General features: G+C 40.8%; 1 protein-coding gene across 1 annotated transcript in view; it reads left to right on the forward strand.

Annotated features, from left to right (window-relative positions):
- LOC121917388 (inhibitor of Bruton tyrosine kinase-like) overlaps positions 1-19,097 on the forward strand; it is a 69,304-nt gene extending 50,207 nt beyond the window's left edge. Inside the window, exons 26-29 of the mRNA XM_042443329.1 lie at positions 15,168-15,302; positions 16,415-16,486; positions 16,574-16,706; positions 17,748-19,097. Of these exons, the coding sequence (XP_042299263.1) occupies positions 15,168-15,302; positions 16,415-16,486; positions 16,574-16,706; positions 17,748-17,873 (466 nt within the window). The 3' untranslated portion in view covers positions 17,874-19,097. The remainder of the gene's footprint in view (positions 1-15,167; positions 15,303-16,414; positions 16,487-16,573; positions 16,707-17,747) is intronic.
- The last annotated feature ends 226 nt before the right edge of the window (positions 19,098-19,323 follow it).

A 19,323-nucleotide genomic window follows, 5' to 3' on the forward strand; every position in this document is an offset into this window, starting at 1 on the left:
GAAGGAAAATGATCTCAGCAACTTTTAAATGGCAAAACTGGTACCATATTCTGGCAATATAAAGTTCATGGATAAAACCCTGTTTTGGGTGGGAAAATTGCTATCCTAGACTGTCCCCTGCTTGATTTTGAAAGACGCAGCCTGATCTGACCCTTGTTTTCAGGGGACCACTTATTCACCTACTTAAGGTGCGGTTTACAACACCCAAAACTGGTGTAGCAGTTCTCTTCCTCATGGCAGTCTTGGTTTTCTCTTTACTATACAATGGTACACTTTGAGGAATGGAGCAGAGGTGTCTGCCCCATTTGTTTCCCCTGCTTTTCAATTGCTCCTTGAAGGGCACTGGCGCCCCTCCCGAGTACTTGGAGTTCAGCTTAAACTGAGACTTGAAAATGGAAAAATGCTTTAATGTATTGCGAAAACTATAACCTTATGTGTAATCGAACTAGGTAATGGGCACCATTTTGCTAAAGCTTGTATATTCAGCATCAGCTCTCCGCAATCTCTAGGCAAAATCTGCACCTCTTTAGCAAATCTTCCTGCTCGTTACCTCGTCTTTAGTACACATTCCTGTTCTCGTTATCCAATACATATAACAAAGGCACGTTACAGACCGCCCAACACGCTCATTTGCAGCGCGGAGGAGCCCAGCGTCCAAACCGCGTGGCTCCTCCGCGCTGCAAAAAGAACCCCCAAAATGGCGCTTCTTGTTGCGGCACACTTATGACATGCGAGGTGCCAATGGCGCACTCGTGGCGTATTTGTGCCACCGATTGCGGATGACCGGGTCCGCTACGTCACGCTGGCGGCGCCCGTGTGGAATGGGCACCGCCATTTTGTGCGCTCTCTGCGTGTCTTAGAGTTAGGGGATCAGGAAGTGTTTATATTGTACCTTTTTAAACCCTAGTACGCGCGGAGTGCGTACTATCGGCCCGTGCGGACGAGCCAAAGTGTAATGATAAGACTGGAATGGCATGGAAGAGACGGATAGTAGCACGTATTACATGTAAGATACCGTGACACCCCAGATCCTTTCAAATTAGGGTTCCTAGGGTCACCGCAGGAAAGTATTTAATATGAATGGAATTCCACTGCATGACACTAAAACAGATTGCACACTCTTAATGTGCAATGAAATTAGACCACACCCCTGTTAAGATGGATGTGCTGCAGTGTTCAGCATCACAGAATTGACCCTGGCACTGTGGATTAGGGTTTAAGCCTCACCAAAGAATGTCATCCACAAATGACGCGTCAAAGAAGCTGTCTTTGCCACTAACCTTGGAGGGTGGACTCTGAAATATCTGACATGGGTGTGGTCTAATTTCATTGACATTAAGGTTTGGTTCATCTGTTATGTCATGCACGTGCAGTGATTCCTTCATATTTAATACTATTCCTGCGCTGTGACCTCTAGGACACCCTTACTTTGACAAGGGATCTGGGGTTGTCACTGTATCTTACCTGTCTACGTGATAATCTATCCTCTCTTCCATTCCATTCCATTTCTTTCAATTACACTTTGGCTGTTCCGCAAGCGGGCCTATAGTTACGCCACTCCGCGCGTTACTAGGGTTAAAAAAGGGGGTTTCACTCCTGCTGCCCCTAACTCCTAAACACGCAGAGCGCGCACCAAATGGCGGTGCCCATTCCACACGGGCGCCGCCATCTTGACTTAGCGGACCCTTTGCATCCGCCCACATCGTGTGGCACAAATGACGCCCCGAGTGCGCCATTGGCACCTTCGGATGTCATAAGTTGTGCCGCACAATAAGCGCCATTTGGGGGTTCTTTTGCAGCGCGGAGGAGCCACGCGGTTTGGACGCTGGGGCTCCCCTCCGCGCTGCAATGATCGTTTTGGGCTCGGTCTGTAACGTGCCTTTGTTATGTATTGTATTAACTAGAACATTAATGGTGTAACTTCGAACTATGTTTACAAAATAAAACAAAAAAAAAAACCACATGAGCAGCATTTTGCTAAAGATGTGCAGATTTTGCTATAGATTGCGGAGAGCTGATGCTGAAAATATTACACGGCTTAGCAAAATGGTGCCCCATTACCTAGTTCGAGTTTGTTACACATAATGTTATAGTTACACAATACTTTAAAGCATTTTTCATTTTTCAAGTCTCATTTAATCTGAACTCCCAAATTACTCTGGGCGGGCCAAGTGCCCTTCAAGGGCATTTAAAAAAACGGGGAAACAAATGGGTCATACACTTCTGCTCATTCCTCAAAGTGTACCATTGTATAGTCAAGAGGAAAACCAAGGACTGCCATGAGAAGGAGGGAAACTGCTACCACCAGTTTTGGTGTTGTGTAAACGCCACCTAAGTGGTGAATGAAGTGGGTCCCCTGAAAAAACAAGGGTCAGTATCAGGGGCCTGCCGTCTTTCAAATCAAGCAAGGTGGACAGTCTAGGATAGCATTTCCCACCCAAAACAGGTTTTTATTCCAATGAAACTTTTATATTGCCAGAATATGGTACCAGTTTTGCATTTAAAAGTTGCTGATATCATTTTCCTCTTACAATACATGGATAGCTGATGAAACTTGCCAAAAACTAATTTCTGTGAATCTCTTCCTGAAGCTGCTGATGTCTGATTCTGAGGAAGCTATGTGGGAGTTGAACAGCCCTAGAGCTCTCCGTCTCCGACTTTACCAGAGGATTCCCTGCAGATAAGGTTGAGGTTAGCGTCTCGAACCATTTTACATCTATGCTTGTAATAAATGCACATAACCTGAGGAACCACACTAGTAGCTGATTTATAACATGCCATCTCATGTTTGTGACTCTGGGAGGGTATTCAAAGTTAGGCCACGCTACACCAAATGACCTTCAACAGGGAGAAATGTAATGTACTGCCCTTCGGGCAGAAAAATAAAATTACCAGATAAGGATGAGGACACTTGGCTGAAGAGGGACTACATGTGAAAGGGATTGGGAGTCCAAGTAGAACCACAGTTGAAATGAGTCAACAGTTGCCAATGCGGCAGCTAACAAGGCCACTGTGATTTTTTTAGGCTGCATCAATAGAAGCATAGTGTCTCGAATAGCTCAAGGGAGTAATAGTACCACTCTATTCTGCTCTGGTCAGGCCCCACTGAATCTGTGTCCAGTTTGGGCCACCACAATTTAATAAGGATGTGGAGAAAACTAGAGCATGTCCAAAGGGAGGCGGCTACTCCTCTATAAAATGGTTTTGAAGGGATGAAAAGCCTTCTTGGAGCTTGGTATGTTTAACCTGAGAAGGAAGGTTAAGAGCTGTATGATAGCCTGTTTTCACTACTTAAAGGGATGTTTCATTGAGAGGAGGTAGCTGACTTGTTTCGCGGCTCAGAGACTAGGACCCGGCGGCAAGCGATGCAAGCAACGGAAAACGAGATTCCACTCAAGCATAGACCTTTCTGGACAGTAAGGGCTGTTTGGACAGTGGGAACATCCCTCGGAGTTTGTAGTGGTCTCTTTCTTGGAGGCTTTAAGCAGAGGCTGGATGGCCATCTGTCGGGGATGCTTTGTCTGTAGTTCCTGCATGGCAGGGGGTTGGAGGGATGTGCCCTTGCGGCTCTTCCATTCAGTTGATTCAAAATTTTTTTAGAGGTCCTGTGTCAAACTCATGTGTTGGAATTTGTATCGCCTTGCCTATGAATTGTGAAAGATGTTACTTCTTTTGCTTGGTTCTGCTGTTTTCCGTCTTAATGTTTCTTCTATGAAAAAATTTTAGGTTGTATACATTTTATTATTTGTGGTCAATTTTCTTAATGTTGTGCTTTTCCGGCATGTTGGTCTGTTCAGAGCAGCCATAAGAGCAGCCTGGGCATAGTTGGCGGCCTTTGTGTCACATGATGATGTCCTTGACTCCGCCAACCGGGGCGGCCATTATGCCATTGCGCTGCTCCACATGCCTTGAATCATGGGCACTCTCCACACCGTGTCTAATACGTTCCAGTGCCAAAGGCGCGCCTCCAAGCCATGTGCACTGCAGCTATGGTGGCCTTCCAGGGCACAAAAAGGAGCTCTTTTGCAGCTCCTTTTTGGCCTTGAAAGGCCAGATCAGGGCTGCCGTTGTGGTTGCCGCGGGGCCCCTATCGGCCAAAGAAGGGGCGGCTCCATGCCACCCCTTTGGTGGCTGTCTGAACAGCTCCTTACTTCTTTAGTCCCCTTGTCCTAGCAAGCGGGTTGGTTGTTTGAGAATAATGACAAGTGTAGTCCAAAACTCTGGCGTGCAATAGGCCGGGGAAGCTCCTGCCATGATGTATGAACTTGTTAATTTAAATATCAAATGTGTTATTTTTATACATTAATATAAAGGAATCTGCAAATGGATCTTGTAGCACCATTTGAGGACTAACTGAAGAAAGAAGCTTGTAGCCTGATCTTTCAAGACTTGAGTCACTTCCTTGGGTGCATCTCAAACAACTCATGTGCTTGCTACCCGTTATTGCTTTCAGTTATTCTCAAAGTTCCTACAAGATCCCTTTGCATTTATGGATTTTCCAGACTAACACAGCCATTTTTTGGAATTAAAGAGGTTATTCTTGGCGGAATAAGCACTGAATGTACCTCTTTTTTTTAACTTGTTAAAGCATCAGCACAACTTAATTTTCATGGAATATGGAGGGATCACTACATTATATCAGGCCCACCAAGAGCATATTAAGACAGTAGAACATTAGGACATGTTAAATGCCAAATACTGTCCATGGTAACCTAGTTGTTAAACTCAAGGGTGTTAAAATTATGCAATGTGCTATAAGGAACAAATGTTAAAGGGAGAAGGAAAAATTCCTCTGGGCATGTTGCACACTTTTGGACATGCCTAAAGTACTCTTTCGCATTTAAAGATAAAAAACTCAGTATTTTACTTTGTTCTTTTCTTCATGTGTAATGATGCGACTATCCACTTCTTAACATGGTTCAACTTGTAGTCTTTGATTTCAGGTGTGATAAGAGAAAATGTCTGTTCTTACTACAGGTCCACATGTCAACAAAGAGTGAACACTTCTGATGGAACATAAACACAAACAATATCGCTTCCACAGTCCATCCTAATAACAAAATCACCTCTGGCAAGTTCTTCCAACTGGGTGTCAGTTTCTTTCGGTATATGAAAGATCCTCTATGTGTTCCCAGTTCACAAGACCTATTCCATGACAGAGTGAGTCTTCCTTGTTTGGATTGTTCGGAATTCCAAAATCTGAAAATACTCCAAACATGTCCCCATGGGGTGGCTGAGCTGAGATAGTGACCCCCTTTGCTTTCTGGTTTAGTACACACACACTCCTTTCCATACGCAAAATTGTTTTAAAATGTATTAAAATTGACTAAAGTCTATAACCATATCCAACAATTCCAAACATAAAAAAAATCGAAAACCTAGATTACTTCTGATCCCAAGACTTTGGATAAGGAGGACTAAATCTGTATTGAAATCATGTGGTGTGGCAGGATTTTGGAATGAGAACTTCCTCCCTTCCCCAGTAAAAGGTATGCTTGTATACAAACTAGTTGACTCACCATGATTCTAGAATCAACTGGCCAGATTAATTTTGTGGTAGTTGTGATCATTACACTAAAAAAGAAGTTATGTGGATCTGCGCTGAGCCTTCCCCTGCCTTCGGTTGGAACTCATTTACAGCCTTTGCTGTGCAACAGATGAGCTAGGACTTGTCATCTAAGGATCTAATTAGTAGGAAAAGTTTAAAAGAAATATAAAAACTTAAACTTTTCCCATTAACTAAATGCTGGGCTTTGACAACTTTTGTCCAGCATAGACCGTATACCTAGAAGGGTTCTTGGTGTGTGTTCTGGATCCAAAAAATTTTTGTTTGAAAAAACATTTCATTTGAGGTTTGCCCTATTGAGGAATAGTGGAAACATTTACATTCTGTTAGAAAATGTATGCCAAGATATAGAAAGACTTCTTGTAGTGTTTGGTTCTGGCGTATAAGAAACTGGATTGTCTTGACCAAAAGTAAAGTTTTGTAACTTATTTTTCTTCAGTCTGCCAGTCCTCCTACTCTGGAATTTAAGGACCTATCATGGAAATTGAAGAAAACATGCAAAAATGTGGAAAGCTTGCAACGATCTAAATTCGGGGTTAGTAAAACCACAAGGCTTAATAAAAAAAAAAAAGTTGTAAGAGTGATTGTGCAATTGCGAATCATCCGTTTAGCATCCTGACTTTGGGCTATCTTTACAACACTTTTATTTGGGACATTAACTGGTTATGAAAGTTTTCCGTTCTCGTTCACTGATGATGATGAAGTAATATCTGTGTTGCTTCATAGCATGCTTATACTTGCATGAATGTTCTGTCACAGGTCAGGTGTGGTTTTTTTTAAAAAATGGCTTTGATAGATATGAGAAACCTAGCACTCTTCCCTCTTTATCTATTTAGAATGTATGGTTTATATTCTGTTTAGAATTGTTTGATGTGAACTGGTTCCATTTTTATTTTTTCATTTTTAGTAGACCTACTCCTCATGGAGGCAGCTTTTCTCAGAAGCAAAGGAAAATGATTGCCCTGGCTCCGCAAAGGACAGTAGCCCAGCTTTTGTGCCCGATTTAGTCTTGGCCACCTACATCCCCCAACACTGCAAAATCTGGTAACTGTCTGGTTATTTGTTGTTGTTTTGTTGTATTTTGGGCGTTCAGATTCCATTTCAGTTTTTAAACATAGGCCTTGTTTCATCCTAATAGGATTGTTTCCACATTTACTTACAACTTAAACTTAATAAGCTTAAACTTCAGTAGTAGCTCTGTGGCCAAAGCGTATTATTTGCATGCAGAATGTTTTAGGTTCCGGCCATACATTTCTAGATATGATTCAGCAAAATCTGTCGAAACGTCACTTGTTGGTCAACTCTAAAAACCCATGTTGAGGCTGTACATTTTAAACCCTATTGAGCTGTACCAATCAAAGACGGAGGAAATGTGACTACTCTAGATTATGTAATTTGTAACACTTTCAGTTATTTTTCTCTGCAAAGTGACTTTGCATTTCAATGAAAAGGTTACTTTTTTCTTTTAACTTTAAGAGAAAAGACCAAGTCACACACTCTCAGCCTCACGGAAGGGTAATGGTTAAACTCCTCTCTGAACAAAATCTTGCCAAGTAAAATTTGTGCTAGGTTTGCCTTAGGGACGCCATAAGTCAGAAAGCAAGTTGTGAAAAGCACACAACAAACAAAAATATACAATGAACGCAATTAAAAAGAAAAACTGCTACTATCATATTGTTTTTATAAACATTATGATGGCAACCCTACTCTCTGTACTCAATGCGTTCTGATCACTATATATCAGAAAGAGCTAGAAAGTTGCAGAAAAATGGCATCTGGCATTATTACTAAAAAGGATCACAGATGACAGTATTTTCCCTTTATAGCTTACACAAAGGGGACCCACTCTAGAGGTTGTTTGTTTTTGCACCCAGTGTGGAGAAAGAGAAAAAGTGATGCCACGTCTCCGAAGCACTCATTTCAAACCTCCCTTCCTCGTTTTTCCATTTATAAATTAGAGTGGAGAATCTTTTTGGCCTTAGGACCCTTTCTGACCTACAGTGATCCTAAGGCAAACTTCACATTTGATTGATTGGCAAGATTTATTCAGTTTGTATCTGTATGGCTCCAGATAGTGTAGTAGTTTCACTTGCAGAATTTGCTACAGCTGGCCATTTTACTGGCCCTTGGACGTCTATAGATACACTATAGTTTCCCCTCATGATCATCCCATGCTCGTGGTGAGTGAGTGCGTGACAGAAGAGGATCAGAGGGAAATATACAGAAAAATAAAGAGATAGTTACAGGCATACTGGTTCCATCTAAATTAATATAAGTCTCCAAGACCAGATGAAATACATCTGCGGGTATTAAAAGAAGTGGCAAATTGTAATATCGGAGCATGGCCATAATCCTTTAGAACTCCTTGAGGCGGGCAAACTTGTCCATCTTCAAAAAGGGAAACAAAAAGAGGATTACAACATTATCATCCAGTAGTAAACAGAGATCTGTGAACATCTAGAAGAACAATGCCATTAACACAAAAAGTAAAAACATGGGTTTCAGAGAAGCAAGTCATGCCAGACAAATCTGATCTCTTTTTTGATAAAATTCAATCTTGTTAGATAAGGGAATGCTGTGTGGATATAGTGTTATCTTGATTTCTGTAAGGGCTTTGACAAGATTCCCATGACATTCTTGCAAACAAGTTTGTAAAATGGGGGGCTACACAAGGTAACTGTTAGGTATTTGTATGGTATAGACTGGGCCGAACCCCAGAAGGTGCTTCAGCAAAGCACTGGGCATCTTTTCATTGTGAGAGCAGGCCCAGGGGGTCCCATAGGGTTCTGTCTGGGCCCCCTTAGCTGTATTCAACATCTTTATCAATGACTTGGATGACAGTAATTGGGGGCAGACTAATCAAATTTCGCAGGATGACACCACATTAGGAGGAGTCGCAAATACCCCAGAGACAGGATCAAAATTCCAAATGATCTGAATAGACTAGGAAAGCTGGGTCAAAGCTACAAAATGAAATTCAACAGGAAAACTTTAAGGTCCTGCACTTAGGGCAGAAAAGAAAAATGAATGAAATGCACCAGATATAGGATGGAGGGACACCTGGCTTGACGCGGGACTAACATGTGAAAGGGATCTAGGAGTCCAAGTAGTCCACACGTGAACATGAGGCACACAGTGTTGATGCGGCGCTAAAAAAGGCCGATGCAATTGTAGGCTGCCTCACTAGAAGTGTAGTGGTCTAGATGAAGAGAAATAATAGTTCCACTCTTATTCGCCTTGGTCAGGGCCTCACTGGCACTAAGGTGTCCAGTTCTGGCCAACCACAATTCAAAAAGGATGTTGGACAAATTGGCGCATGTCCAAAGGCGGGTGACTAAAATGGTGAGTTGTGGAAACAAAACCGTTGCCCTTGAGGACTTGGCTTAGGGAGCTGAGCATGTTTAGCCTGAAAAAGACAGTTTAAGAGGTGATATGCTGCCTGTGAAAGGCGTTGTCACATTGAGGATGGAGCCCAGCTGTTTTCTGTGCCTCCAGAGCTTACGAACACAGAACAATGGATGCAAACTACAGGAAAAGGAGATCCACCTTAACATTAGGAGGAACCCCTGACAGTTAAGAGCTGTTTTCAATGGGGGAACACCTCCCTTGGCGATTGGTTGGAGGTCTCCTTCTTTAGGTCTTTATTAAACAGAGGTGGATAGTCATCTGTTGGGAATTGCTTTGATTGTGAGTTCCTGATGGCAGAGTGTGGACTGGATGGCCCTTGTGGTATCTTCCAACTCTACGGATTCTATGCTTCTGTTAATCAGAGAAAGCGAAAATAATTGGCCATGACCACTGTAGGCCAGATGCGAAATTGGGGGACTGCTGAGGTCCTCCTGAGGATCTCACGATTCTATATATATATAATATATATAATATAATATATAATAATCATTTCCTGTCTAGTATGGGCCCGTTGTTAAGGGGATTTCTGCCTATGTGTGCCACTAACATGCTGCTAGCCTGGGTGTTTCTTTTCGGCCACTTCCGTTCGGTTTTTTAAAGCTACTTAAATCTTTATGTCTATAGATACCGTGACTTCCGCCTTAGCATTGAAGTGGTTCAGTGGTCTCCACCCTTAAAAGCTGGCATAACTCATTGGTTTTTTTTTTTTTTGGTTTTTTTAGCGATTTCAAGGTTGCCATTTCCCATCTATTGAGGCCCCTTTCACAGTACACAATACTATGCGCTATGATCCCTTTTTAACTGCCATGCTGCATCCTATGTAACCTTGGAGTTTGTATTTGATCAGAGGCGTAGATGAAATCTCTGGATGCGAATTCTAAATCCTCTTGCTAAAACTGCAAATTCTAGACTTCCACAAGATGTTGTGTGGATTTAAAACTGGACCCTATCTTATCACTGTGTTGTGTGAAAGAGCCCTAAGACAAGGCACTAACAGGCAGTGATATCGAATAATCTAGTCCAAACTGCAGCAGAAAAACCTGAACTTATCTACTGCAACAAACATATCTTCTGGATTACATTCTGTATTAAAACAAGAAAAAGTCGCTACCATTTTTGTATGGAACTCCTTGTCCCTGCTCCCAGTTTATAGACACTACACAGTGTTGGAGGCCACATTTGGACGAGTTATAGATGGGAGGTGGGTGTTTTGTCTCCTAAAAACCATTAGGTGAACATGGTAAAAATGTTCTTTAAAAAACAAAGATGGAGAGCAGAATCCAACATGGCAGAAGAAAGCAAAACTGGATCAGAAGTCAAGTGCGTTGCAAACAAAAAGAGGAGGATAGTAGATCTGGTATGGTGTATTTTTACTTATTTTTCTAGAATACTTATTACTCTAGTCTAACTTCGCCTTTATGCCGTTTTGGACAACTGTTCATCATTTCACTTCAGTTTTACTTTTAAACTAAAAACTACTTTAAAACTACTTTTAAAAGGGACATCAGTTGAAAATCATTTATGTAAACGGTTGCAAGGAAAACTTTGCCACCTCTTATGTAGGGTGGATCACGGCCCCTGGGGCTTCCTTTTTTTTTTGTGCTAGAAAAAGGTCAGTATGGGGGAATCGGGGGTATCAGGGGCTGCCAAAATGAGGTGTGTTTGGGAATGATTATATTGTGTTTAGGTGTACTTTTTGGTGCAGTTTAAAACCGAATGGTTCTTCAGTCAGTCTAGTGTTGAGAGAAGCACTTATTGAACCTTCCATTTGATATAAAGAACTGCTTTAGTAATATTCGTTTGTACACTGAGACAAACATTATTTATGTCTTTTATTCTTTTCAGTAATTATTTTAAAAAACTTACTAAATTACTTGGTTTGTAATTATGTTAACACTTGGTGTAAATTTTGTAATAGGGTCTGGGAAAATCAACAAATGTGATCAGGGGAATACTCAGGAAAAGGAACGGCAACTAGCAAATAAAATTTGGACAAGTCCTTGGTTATAGAAGTTATTATTTTTTTTTAAGTTCTTGTTTTATGCTGGTATCTATGAGTTACTATTGTTCACATTTAAACTAGGCTGCCTACCCGGCGGCCCCCGTGCCATTCACTGTTTCGGGGGGCCCCTCTCCCAGTCACGTCGGTTTGGACCCCCACCCGTTCCTTGTTCCCGGTTTGGGGATTCCGCTCCGGCATTGCTGCTGCCGCTAATGCGGCTGCTGCGGCGCCAACCCACCTCCTCCTCCTCCTCCAGCTCCACCTTCCTCCTCTTCCTGGCGGGCCGGGCGGGCAGACGCGCCGGCGCCACCCGCGCCCCCCACTGGGAGGGTTGCGCGCTTGCCCAGGCCTCAGTAGGCCAGTGGCAGCAGCGCGGCCTCCCCATTCCCCTCTGCGCGCACGCACACGTGCTGCCCCTGCTTCCCTTCCTCCGCCGCCAGCCATCCTCAAGGAGGCGGAGGAAGGCGCGGAGGACAGGTTGCCTGAAGGCCAGGGCAGAATTGGCCACAGAAGGCGGAGGAGGAGGAAAGCGGAAAGCTGAGTCAGTGGCCCTTAGGTCGGCCTTGGATTGTGGGGGTTTTAAATTATTTTTTAAAATATAAAATACTTAGGTATTGAATTTTTTTAATTTTTAGATGTTTTTTAATTTTTTATTTTTTTAATTTTTATTATGCTTGTTTTTATTTTATTTCATAATTTTTATTATGCTTTGTTTTTATGTTTTCATTCATTTTTATTATTGCTGTTTTCTTTTATTTCCTTAATTTTATTATTGCTGTTGTTTTATTTTATTTCATTAATTTTTATTATTGCTTGTTTTTTTTTTATTCCTTTTTATTATTGCTTGTTTTTATTTTATTAATTTTGATTATGGCTTGTTTGTTATTTATTTATTTAATTTTTATTCTTGCTTGTTTTTTATTTTATACATTTAATTTTTATTATCCAATCTATACACCCCTGCTTGTTTTTTATGATTTTCATTATTTTTTATTATTAAATATATGCAAGTGCATTTTTGTTGTAGTTATGGTGCTTGCATTGCTACCAAGTCTGCCTTTCTTGGCCACATTATAGTGATGCTGGATGATTGAGATGATTGATGATCGATGATGATGCTGATGATGATGATGATGATGATGATGATATTGATATCAAAAAGCTCTTGAGGGAACGCCAATGTAACTTGCTGTGATTTTCACAAACTTCATGGCACATTTGTGAAGAAAACCACCCGTCCCTTGCCCAAGTCACACTTCTGCGATGTACAGTTGAACCCGGAGGGGCAGTCCATTTCTGCCATCTGCTAAGATACTGCCCAAAATGTCCTCCATTTTGATCATGCCCGAAAACATGCATTTATCTAACATTTAAAAAAAACCCTCAAATTTCTTTGATGTGTTCTCCCTTTTTATAAAAATGTGCCCTACATTTGGAAAATGTTGCCCTACATTTGTCTACCCATTGTCGGGTTTGGAGGAGGTCCTCACCTATGGCAACCCTTACATTAACCAGCTGACTGGTTGTACTTTAGGTGTTGGAAGAGTTTTATCTCGTTTTTATGTAGGCATAAATGACTGTTAACCTTCCTTCACAAAATTTCTCTCATTGACCAAAAATGGCAAGTGCGCAACACATTTTTTAACAGCAACTCAGTACCTGTTCATCTACTCACCGTCTTATCACCCGGACCATGCCCACACAACTGGCTCTTGGTCTCACACTGGAATTTCATTCAGTATTTTACGTTTCTTATCGAAACTGCTCCTTACTGCTCCTGTCTCTCCTCACCATTCTTCTACCTTTTGTCCTACATACTTTTTACTTGCACTGACTAACGCCTAAGAAACAACGTTTTGTGCCTTGTCTGCAAGCCACTGCCTTGAGCCCCCTTATGATCCCCACCTCCCTTCCTTCGCCTCACGCTTGAAAGTCTAAAAGCACTCTTATGCATCCGCCCACCCCCCCCTTTGCCCACTCACCGCCCTTGAGCGTTCCTCCGTGCTTGCAACATGTGGCGCCTCCTCCAGACCACTTTTGTTCTGCCAGCGACAATGCCCACCATACTTGTCTTGGACACACTCCGCAACTCTTCTGGCAACGACAGTATGCCAATGGCGTGTGGATCTTCTGGAACCTTTTGGGCGGGTCGTGACCGGGACTCAAATATCTTAACACCCATTTAGATTCTTTTTCCAAAAGACAACCTCCTTTCCATAGTTTTGCGGAATTTCCTATGCAGGGTCTTTGGGTTCACTTAGAAAAACCCCACTAGCGTCAAGACATTAAACGTATAGAGGAGCTGAAAGTCCAGACTAACTGCCAATGTAAACGTCGTCCTCATTGTCTCATATACGTCTTCACGTGCCCCTCTCGCTGTAATAGCTGCTCCTAAGCTGAAAAATGGAGAAACTCTTTGCAGTGTGATGCTGTTGCGTTTCTCCAATTCCCCCCTCCCTTTGGCTGGTTTATCTGCTTTCTTGATGCCCGCGTTCCCACTTATCCAACTTCAACTTGTCAAAATGGCATCGTACCACCTTACTACTGAGACCTGTCTGGTGGATTTACAGTACTTGTAAAACTCATGGTACGTCTTGAATAAAATCCTGCATCTGTTTGTAGGGTTCTAATATTCTAGGGAACAGCCTGTGTGCTACTAGTAGTTTGGATGTCAGATTAGGACTCCCTGAGACCAGCGGTTTTGAAATCCTTGTTCAGGCATGGAAACCCTCTGGGTGACTTTGCATAGTTTACCTTCTCTCGCCTGGAAAAAGCAGTGCCAAACCTCTCTGAACTAATCTTTGCCAAATAAATAAAATAAAACCCTTGTGATCGGGTTGTGCCTAAATCGGCAAGTCTTGGAGGCACAGAAAAACATTATTAGGAGAATTTCTAACACATAGAATACTGAATGTGCCTATAGTTCCAGGGCACTCAACATTATTTTAGAAGTCCGGAAATGGCATCTTGTCTTGAAATGAAAAATAAGAGCTTTCCCATTTATCAGGACCTGGTCATGATACTTTGCTTTAATAAAAGGAAGTCAACGGTGTGTGTGTCTGTGTGTGTGTGTGTGTGTGTGCGTGCGTGCGTATGTATGTGTGTGGTGTCTCATCTTTTCTCTTCGTCCTATCTGCCTGCATCTTTCATTGGGCCTTCACATACTTGAACCAGCCTCTTTTTTCAGAGAAGTCTATGGTAGTATCTAGGAATCTCTGTTTTACAATGGGCAGGCTGTATCTTCTGCTGTGTCAAATAGCTGAAATAGTGCACTTCTAATTTGTCTTCAAGTAAACATTTGACCCAGGCTGCAAGAAGGGAAGGAATTTCAAAACTGGCACTGATAATGGCTCTCTGTATGCATTAAGATCAGATTTTTTAAAAATAGTTTTCAGGTGATTCAACGTATAGAGGAGTGAAGGCAGAATCACTGAACATAGACGTAGCCCCTCATTGTTTTAACATAGTCTTCAGTTTTAATATACTCTTCAGGATGCATCTAGGTGTGTAACAGTAGATTGTGGCACATCAAGGCTGTGACAATAACAAAAAACATTAACTCATCAACTCAAAGTAGCAAAGGATAAATCAAATACGAATGCATTTGATGTAGTTTTTGAAGTTCTCCCAGTGGAAGTCCTTGATTCTCCGTGGTTTATCTTCTTCACCATAAAAAGACAAGTTATAAATAAAAACCACCGAATTTATATGAATTAGGATTTACGTGTAATTTTGGTATGATCATTATGCTGACAGAAAAACCGAAACACTCTGCAGTGGTCTAGACACCATAATGTAACAGCATTTGGTTCATTTTACTGTATTAAACTTAAGTGGGCCCTCAGAATCCACTGGGGTTTGGTTCCAGAGCCCCATGGATACCAAAGCTTATTAATGCTCAGATCCAATTATATACAATGGTGTAGTAAAATGTCCATGATGACAAACAGCAATTTTTTTAAATTGCTGAATATTTTCAAGCCATGGTTGGTTGAATCAGTGGTCCAATTGTAATATGATTTATCACAGTAAATTAAGTGTCTCCTTTAAGTAACATACTTAGTAATTTAATAAAGTAATGTAGCATGTTAATTAACTAGACTAAATAAATTGCTGAGTATGTCACTTAATGCGACTTAGATGTAGTGCTAGAAACATACAAAGTGTCTGAGACTTTATTTTCTGTTAAAGGGCTTCTCCAATCCATTCTGCCTTGCCAAAGTCATTTCGTGATCTCCTGGTGGAAGGGAAAAAAACAGCTGGTGCCACTTCTGGAAACGTTTGTGCTAAAGTGATGGAGGATGCACCAGCTCAGAAAATCCTGAGGTGAAAGAGCTTAAATTTTATTAGCAGAACAGTTCTCTTTCAGACATTTAATGCAATACACTATAGGTCTCTAATGCTACCCTGTTCAGCTTTAAAACAGTTGTGCTGGTGGATAGCTGACTAGAATAAATGATAGATTACATACATGCAGTATTTTTACAAAGTGTATAGATGCCAGTAATCAGCTGGTTTAGGAGCAGAGATCAGACATTGCTCCATTGGAGTTGCACAGCATTACTTAATTTTAGTGCAGTAACAAAATTATTTATATTTGCATATATACTCTTATTTTCTAGTTTTTGGGTTTTTTAAAATAAAAATTGTGACCTATGCTGTTCCTACCACTCAAAGCTTAGATGTACTGTATATCGTTTTAATCCATATCATGACCCACCTTGGCATGCTTGTAGGGAAAAAAGTGGGGGTATTGAAAAAAAGGAATACCTGTCAATCCAGTTCTTGTCGTTTTCATACATAGGTCAATACTCATGTCTTGAGTATTTTATCAAAATGGCAAGGTGTAAAATGCCCTTTTAAATAAATGAAATGAATCCCAATACCAGTCAGAATGTGTGTCACCAGGACTCCACTGCCTTATATGTCTTAACTAGTGTATTCCATAGCTAAGATGGCTGCTTTTGTTGCTACATAGTTCTCAGTACCTCTTAAACATTCAAGTACAGTGGGCCCTTGATACCTGCTGATGTTTGGTTGCAGGACCATCCATGAGTACCAAAATCTGTGGATGTTCAAGTCTTATTAAATACAATGTATAATAAGATGGTGACCCTTATTTAAAATGTCAAAATCAAAGTTTTCTTTTTGGAATTTATATATTTGTTGAATATCTTCAAGGCGTGGATGCTTGAATCTGTGGATAAAGAATCCATGGATACAGAGGACCGACTGTATTGTATATTCACTTTTTAATTGCCCTTTTGTTTTTATTTTTCTTTCTTTTGTTTTTGAACAGTTAAAAATACATGAATTGAATAAAGCAGTGTATAAAGCATACCAGTAACTATATGGCTCTACGTTTTTAAACAATATTTTTATATCGTTAAGATATGTATTTCATCAATGCTTCCTCTGTTAATAATGTTTTTCCCTAGATGCACAGCTGCCATTACTCTTGGAACAGAGAATGAACATTTGTGTGAGCCAGCTCAGACAGAAAACCAGAAGTAAGTTAGATTTATGCTTTAAAAGTGTGAATAAAAAAGGATTTTCTGCCAAGTTGTGATAACCTGCATTTGTAACCTACCTTGCAGCCCTTGGCTAGGAGCATCTTTAATGAGTCCAACGGCAGCAACGCCTATCACATTTGCAGAAATTGTAGAGGAAGAACTCCAGCAAGAAGCGGCTCTTATCCGAAGCAGAGAGAAACCTTTAGCTTTGATCCAGGTAAGCAGGAATCTTTAGTATAGTTATCAAAGGTTGGAATCCTGTTGGTTCACACAACACAGATTTTTTTGTGATCACAGAGGGAGAATTTGCTGATGAGTGGGAAAGAGGAAAAAGATGCAGGTACTAAGGATCTCTCTCTCTCTCCCTCTCAGCCTACCTCTGCCATCACTTCCCTCTTTTTTTTTGATGCAACTATGCCCACAATCTTTCTTTTTCCAGTTCCTGACTTTATTACCTGAGGACCAAAACAGACGAGCCAAAAGGAGTGCCTTCCGGCCACTTTGCGGGTACTTTGTGCAGATGGCACATACCCCCTGAACCTCCTGGAAGCCGCTCCAAGGCTGCCAAAGATGGCCCAAAGCTACTGGCAAAAATCAGCATCCCATTTGGGACCATGGCAGTGGCCAGCTTTGAGAGCTGACCGTATGATCACCACAATCCCAGGCCAATTGCAGCCTGATTGTGGCTGGAGCGGCCAGAGGCTGCTCTTTGCCACTAGTCTGCTTCACCCCTGAGTTTCTGCTACCATAGTACACCAGGATAGTTACTCAACAGGATCTCTTTTTATGAGTGTCTGTTTCATGCATCCTTTCCCCTTTCTTAAGAGTTTCCCTCCTGCCTTTTGGTTCCACCAGGTTCCTGAGGAAGCATATAACCTCTAAAAAATTAAATAAAATTGAGCATAAGCTACTTTTTGTGCCTATTTTTGGTGATTGGTTTAACTGAGCTGATTTCATTTTCTATCTAACTAACAGTTAATTCTGAATACTCAGTGGCTTCTGCTTTGCACTTTCAGTGGTTCAACAAATAATGTTTGTGTTGCTTTCTTAATTGCAGAATCTTTCAGGAGTGTGAGACAGCAAATAAATATCTCTCTTGGAGCATTATCCTGTTTTTTAATTTATGAAGATGTGCAAATTTTTCTAGTGTAAATAAAAAGTTTGACTACCATTATTCTGAGCTGTCCCAGTAGTCTTACTCTGACCGCAACCAGATTCTCAAAAATGACTCCCTTCTTTTTCACATTTCTCATTTCAGATTGAAGAGCGTGCTATTCAGGATCTTTTAATCCATTATCAAGCAGTGGATAACCCTGATGAGTTTGTTGTTGTTGAAAGGTCTCCTCAGGGGCCCATAGCGGCTCCTATGTGGAACAAGCATTGATACACAAAGATAAGGGGTTTCATGAAGATGCGTACTGTACAAATGTTGTTTTTGTTGTTGTTGTTGTTCACATGAATCTGCTGGTTCTACAGTGACAGTGAGGGTAGTAATGTGTGTCCATCTTTTCTCAGCATAGTCTTGTGTTTTGAAAATGTATCTTCCTTACCAAATTCCATAACTAGGCTGTAGTCTTGCATTTCATAAGGATGGGGTTACATTTCATAAGGATGGGGTTGAAGACTACATATGCTTGAAATTAAGTTGTAAGTAGTATATAAGAGATTCCTATAATAATTATCATAAAGTGGAAAACCAGGTGGTCTTTTCAAGTTAACTGCAAAACTTTCATACTCATGTAAACATGTTGTTTTAATTGGATGGAATCATCAACCAGAATGTCAGATGTTTAGATTTTATTTAAATAAATAATAAAAAAACATAGCTTTTATGTGTAATAACAGAAAGTCAAGAACATTAATGTCTGTTGAAGCAGTGACATATAATGTCTGGTATGTTTGTGTGTGCCTCTGCACTGTTGGCTCTCCTGGATAATACTCCTAACCATCATGCCTTACAGAAGTGGTGAGCCTTTATGCTAGGCTAGCGTTTTCTACAGGATTACGTATGTATTTTATTATTATGAGACAGGCTCAGAAGAACCTAAACTTCCATGTGGGTTCCCAAAATAACAAGAAGAAATGAATAATAACTATTAGCAAACATGTGGCAAGATGAAAAAGGGGTAAGAACAGCATGCTAAACAAAAAAATCTTTGGGAGAAAAAATAAAACAAGTAATTACATTAAAACTACTCAAACAAATTATGATTGCATTTTGGTAAGGTCTGCTTTTAATAGATGCATTGATACCACTGAGTACTATGTGTTAAAAAGAAAAGAAAAGAAAATGTGCCTAATTGTGATTGTATTTTTGTTGTTGTTGGAAAGTCTTCTAAAATTGTGTTTGCTAACTCTAAAAAATAATGTGCCATTTGTACGATGAGATTTTTGCAGGGGAAGAGAAGGCGCTTTACTGAAATCACTCATCTTCCTTTACCAACCATATGCAGATTGGGGCCGCTGTGTTTTATCCTAATGGCACTGTGAGGGAATCAGCTTTGTTGGCATTTAATGCAGTTCTCTCCCACGGGTTGGAGTTGAACCCAAGAAAGACTCTGTGAATGAAATTGCAATAAAGAGTAAAATAACAGAGCAGCATAAGTTACCATAGTGGCATTATTTTGTGTTTGAACATTTTATTTTGGAAAGGAAAACAACAACCATCGGCTATGAAAGGGTAATTTTCACTTGTCTTACCTTATGTCAGAGATTCCCAAAGGCAGGCTTTTGGTATGCTGTGATTATACGAAGTACAAAAAAAGCAGAGAAACAAAATTTGGGAGCAAAATTCAGTTTCCTGAAAAATTCAGGTATCACTTCCAACTTGAGAT

This window comes from Sceloporus undulatus, unplaced genomic scaffold (genome assembly GCF_019175285.1).
Source record: "Sceloporus undulatus isolate JIND9_A2432 ecotype Alabama unplaced genomic scaffold, SceUnd_v1.1 scaffold_16, whole genome shotgun sequence".
In the NCBI taxonomy this organism is placed as follows: Eukaryota; Metazoa; Chordata; class Lepidosauria; order Squamata; family Phrynosomatidae; genus Sceloporus; species Sceloporus undulatus.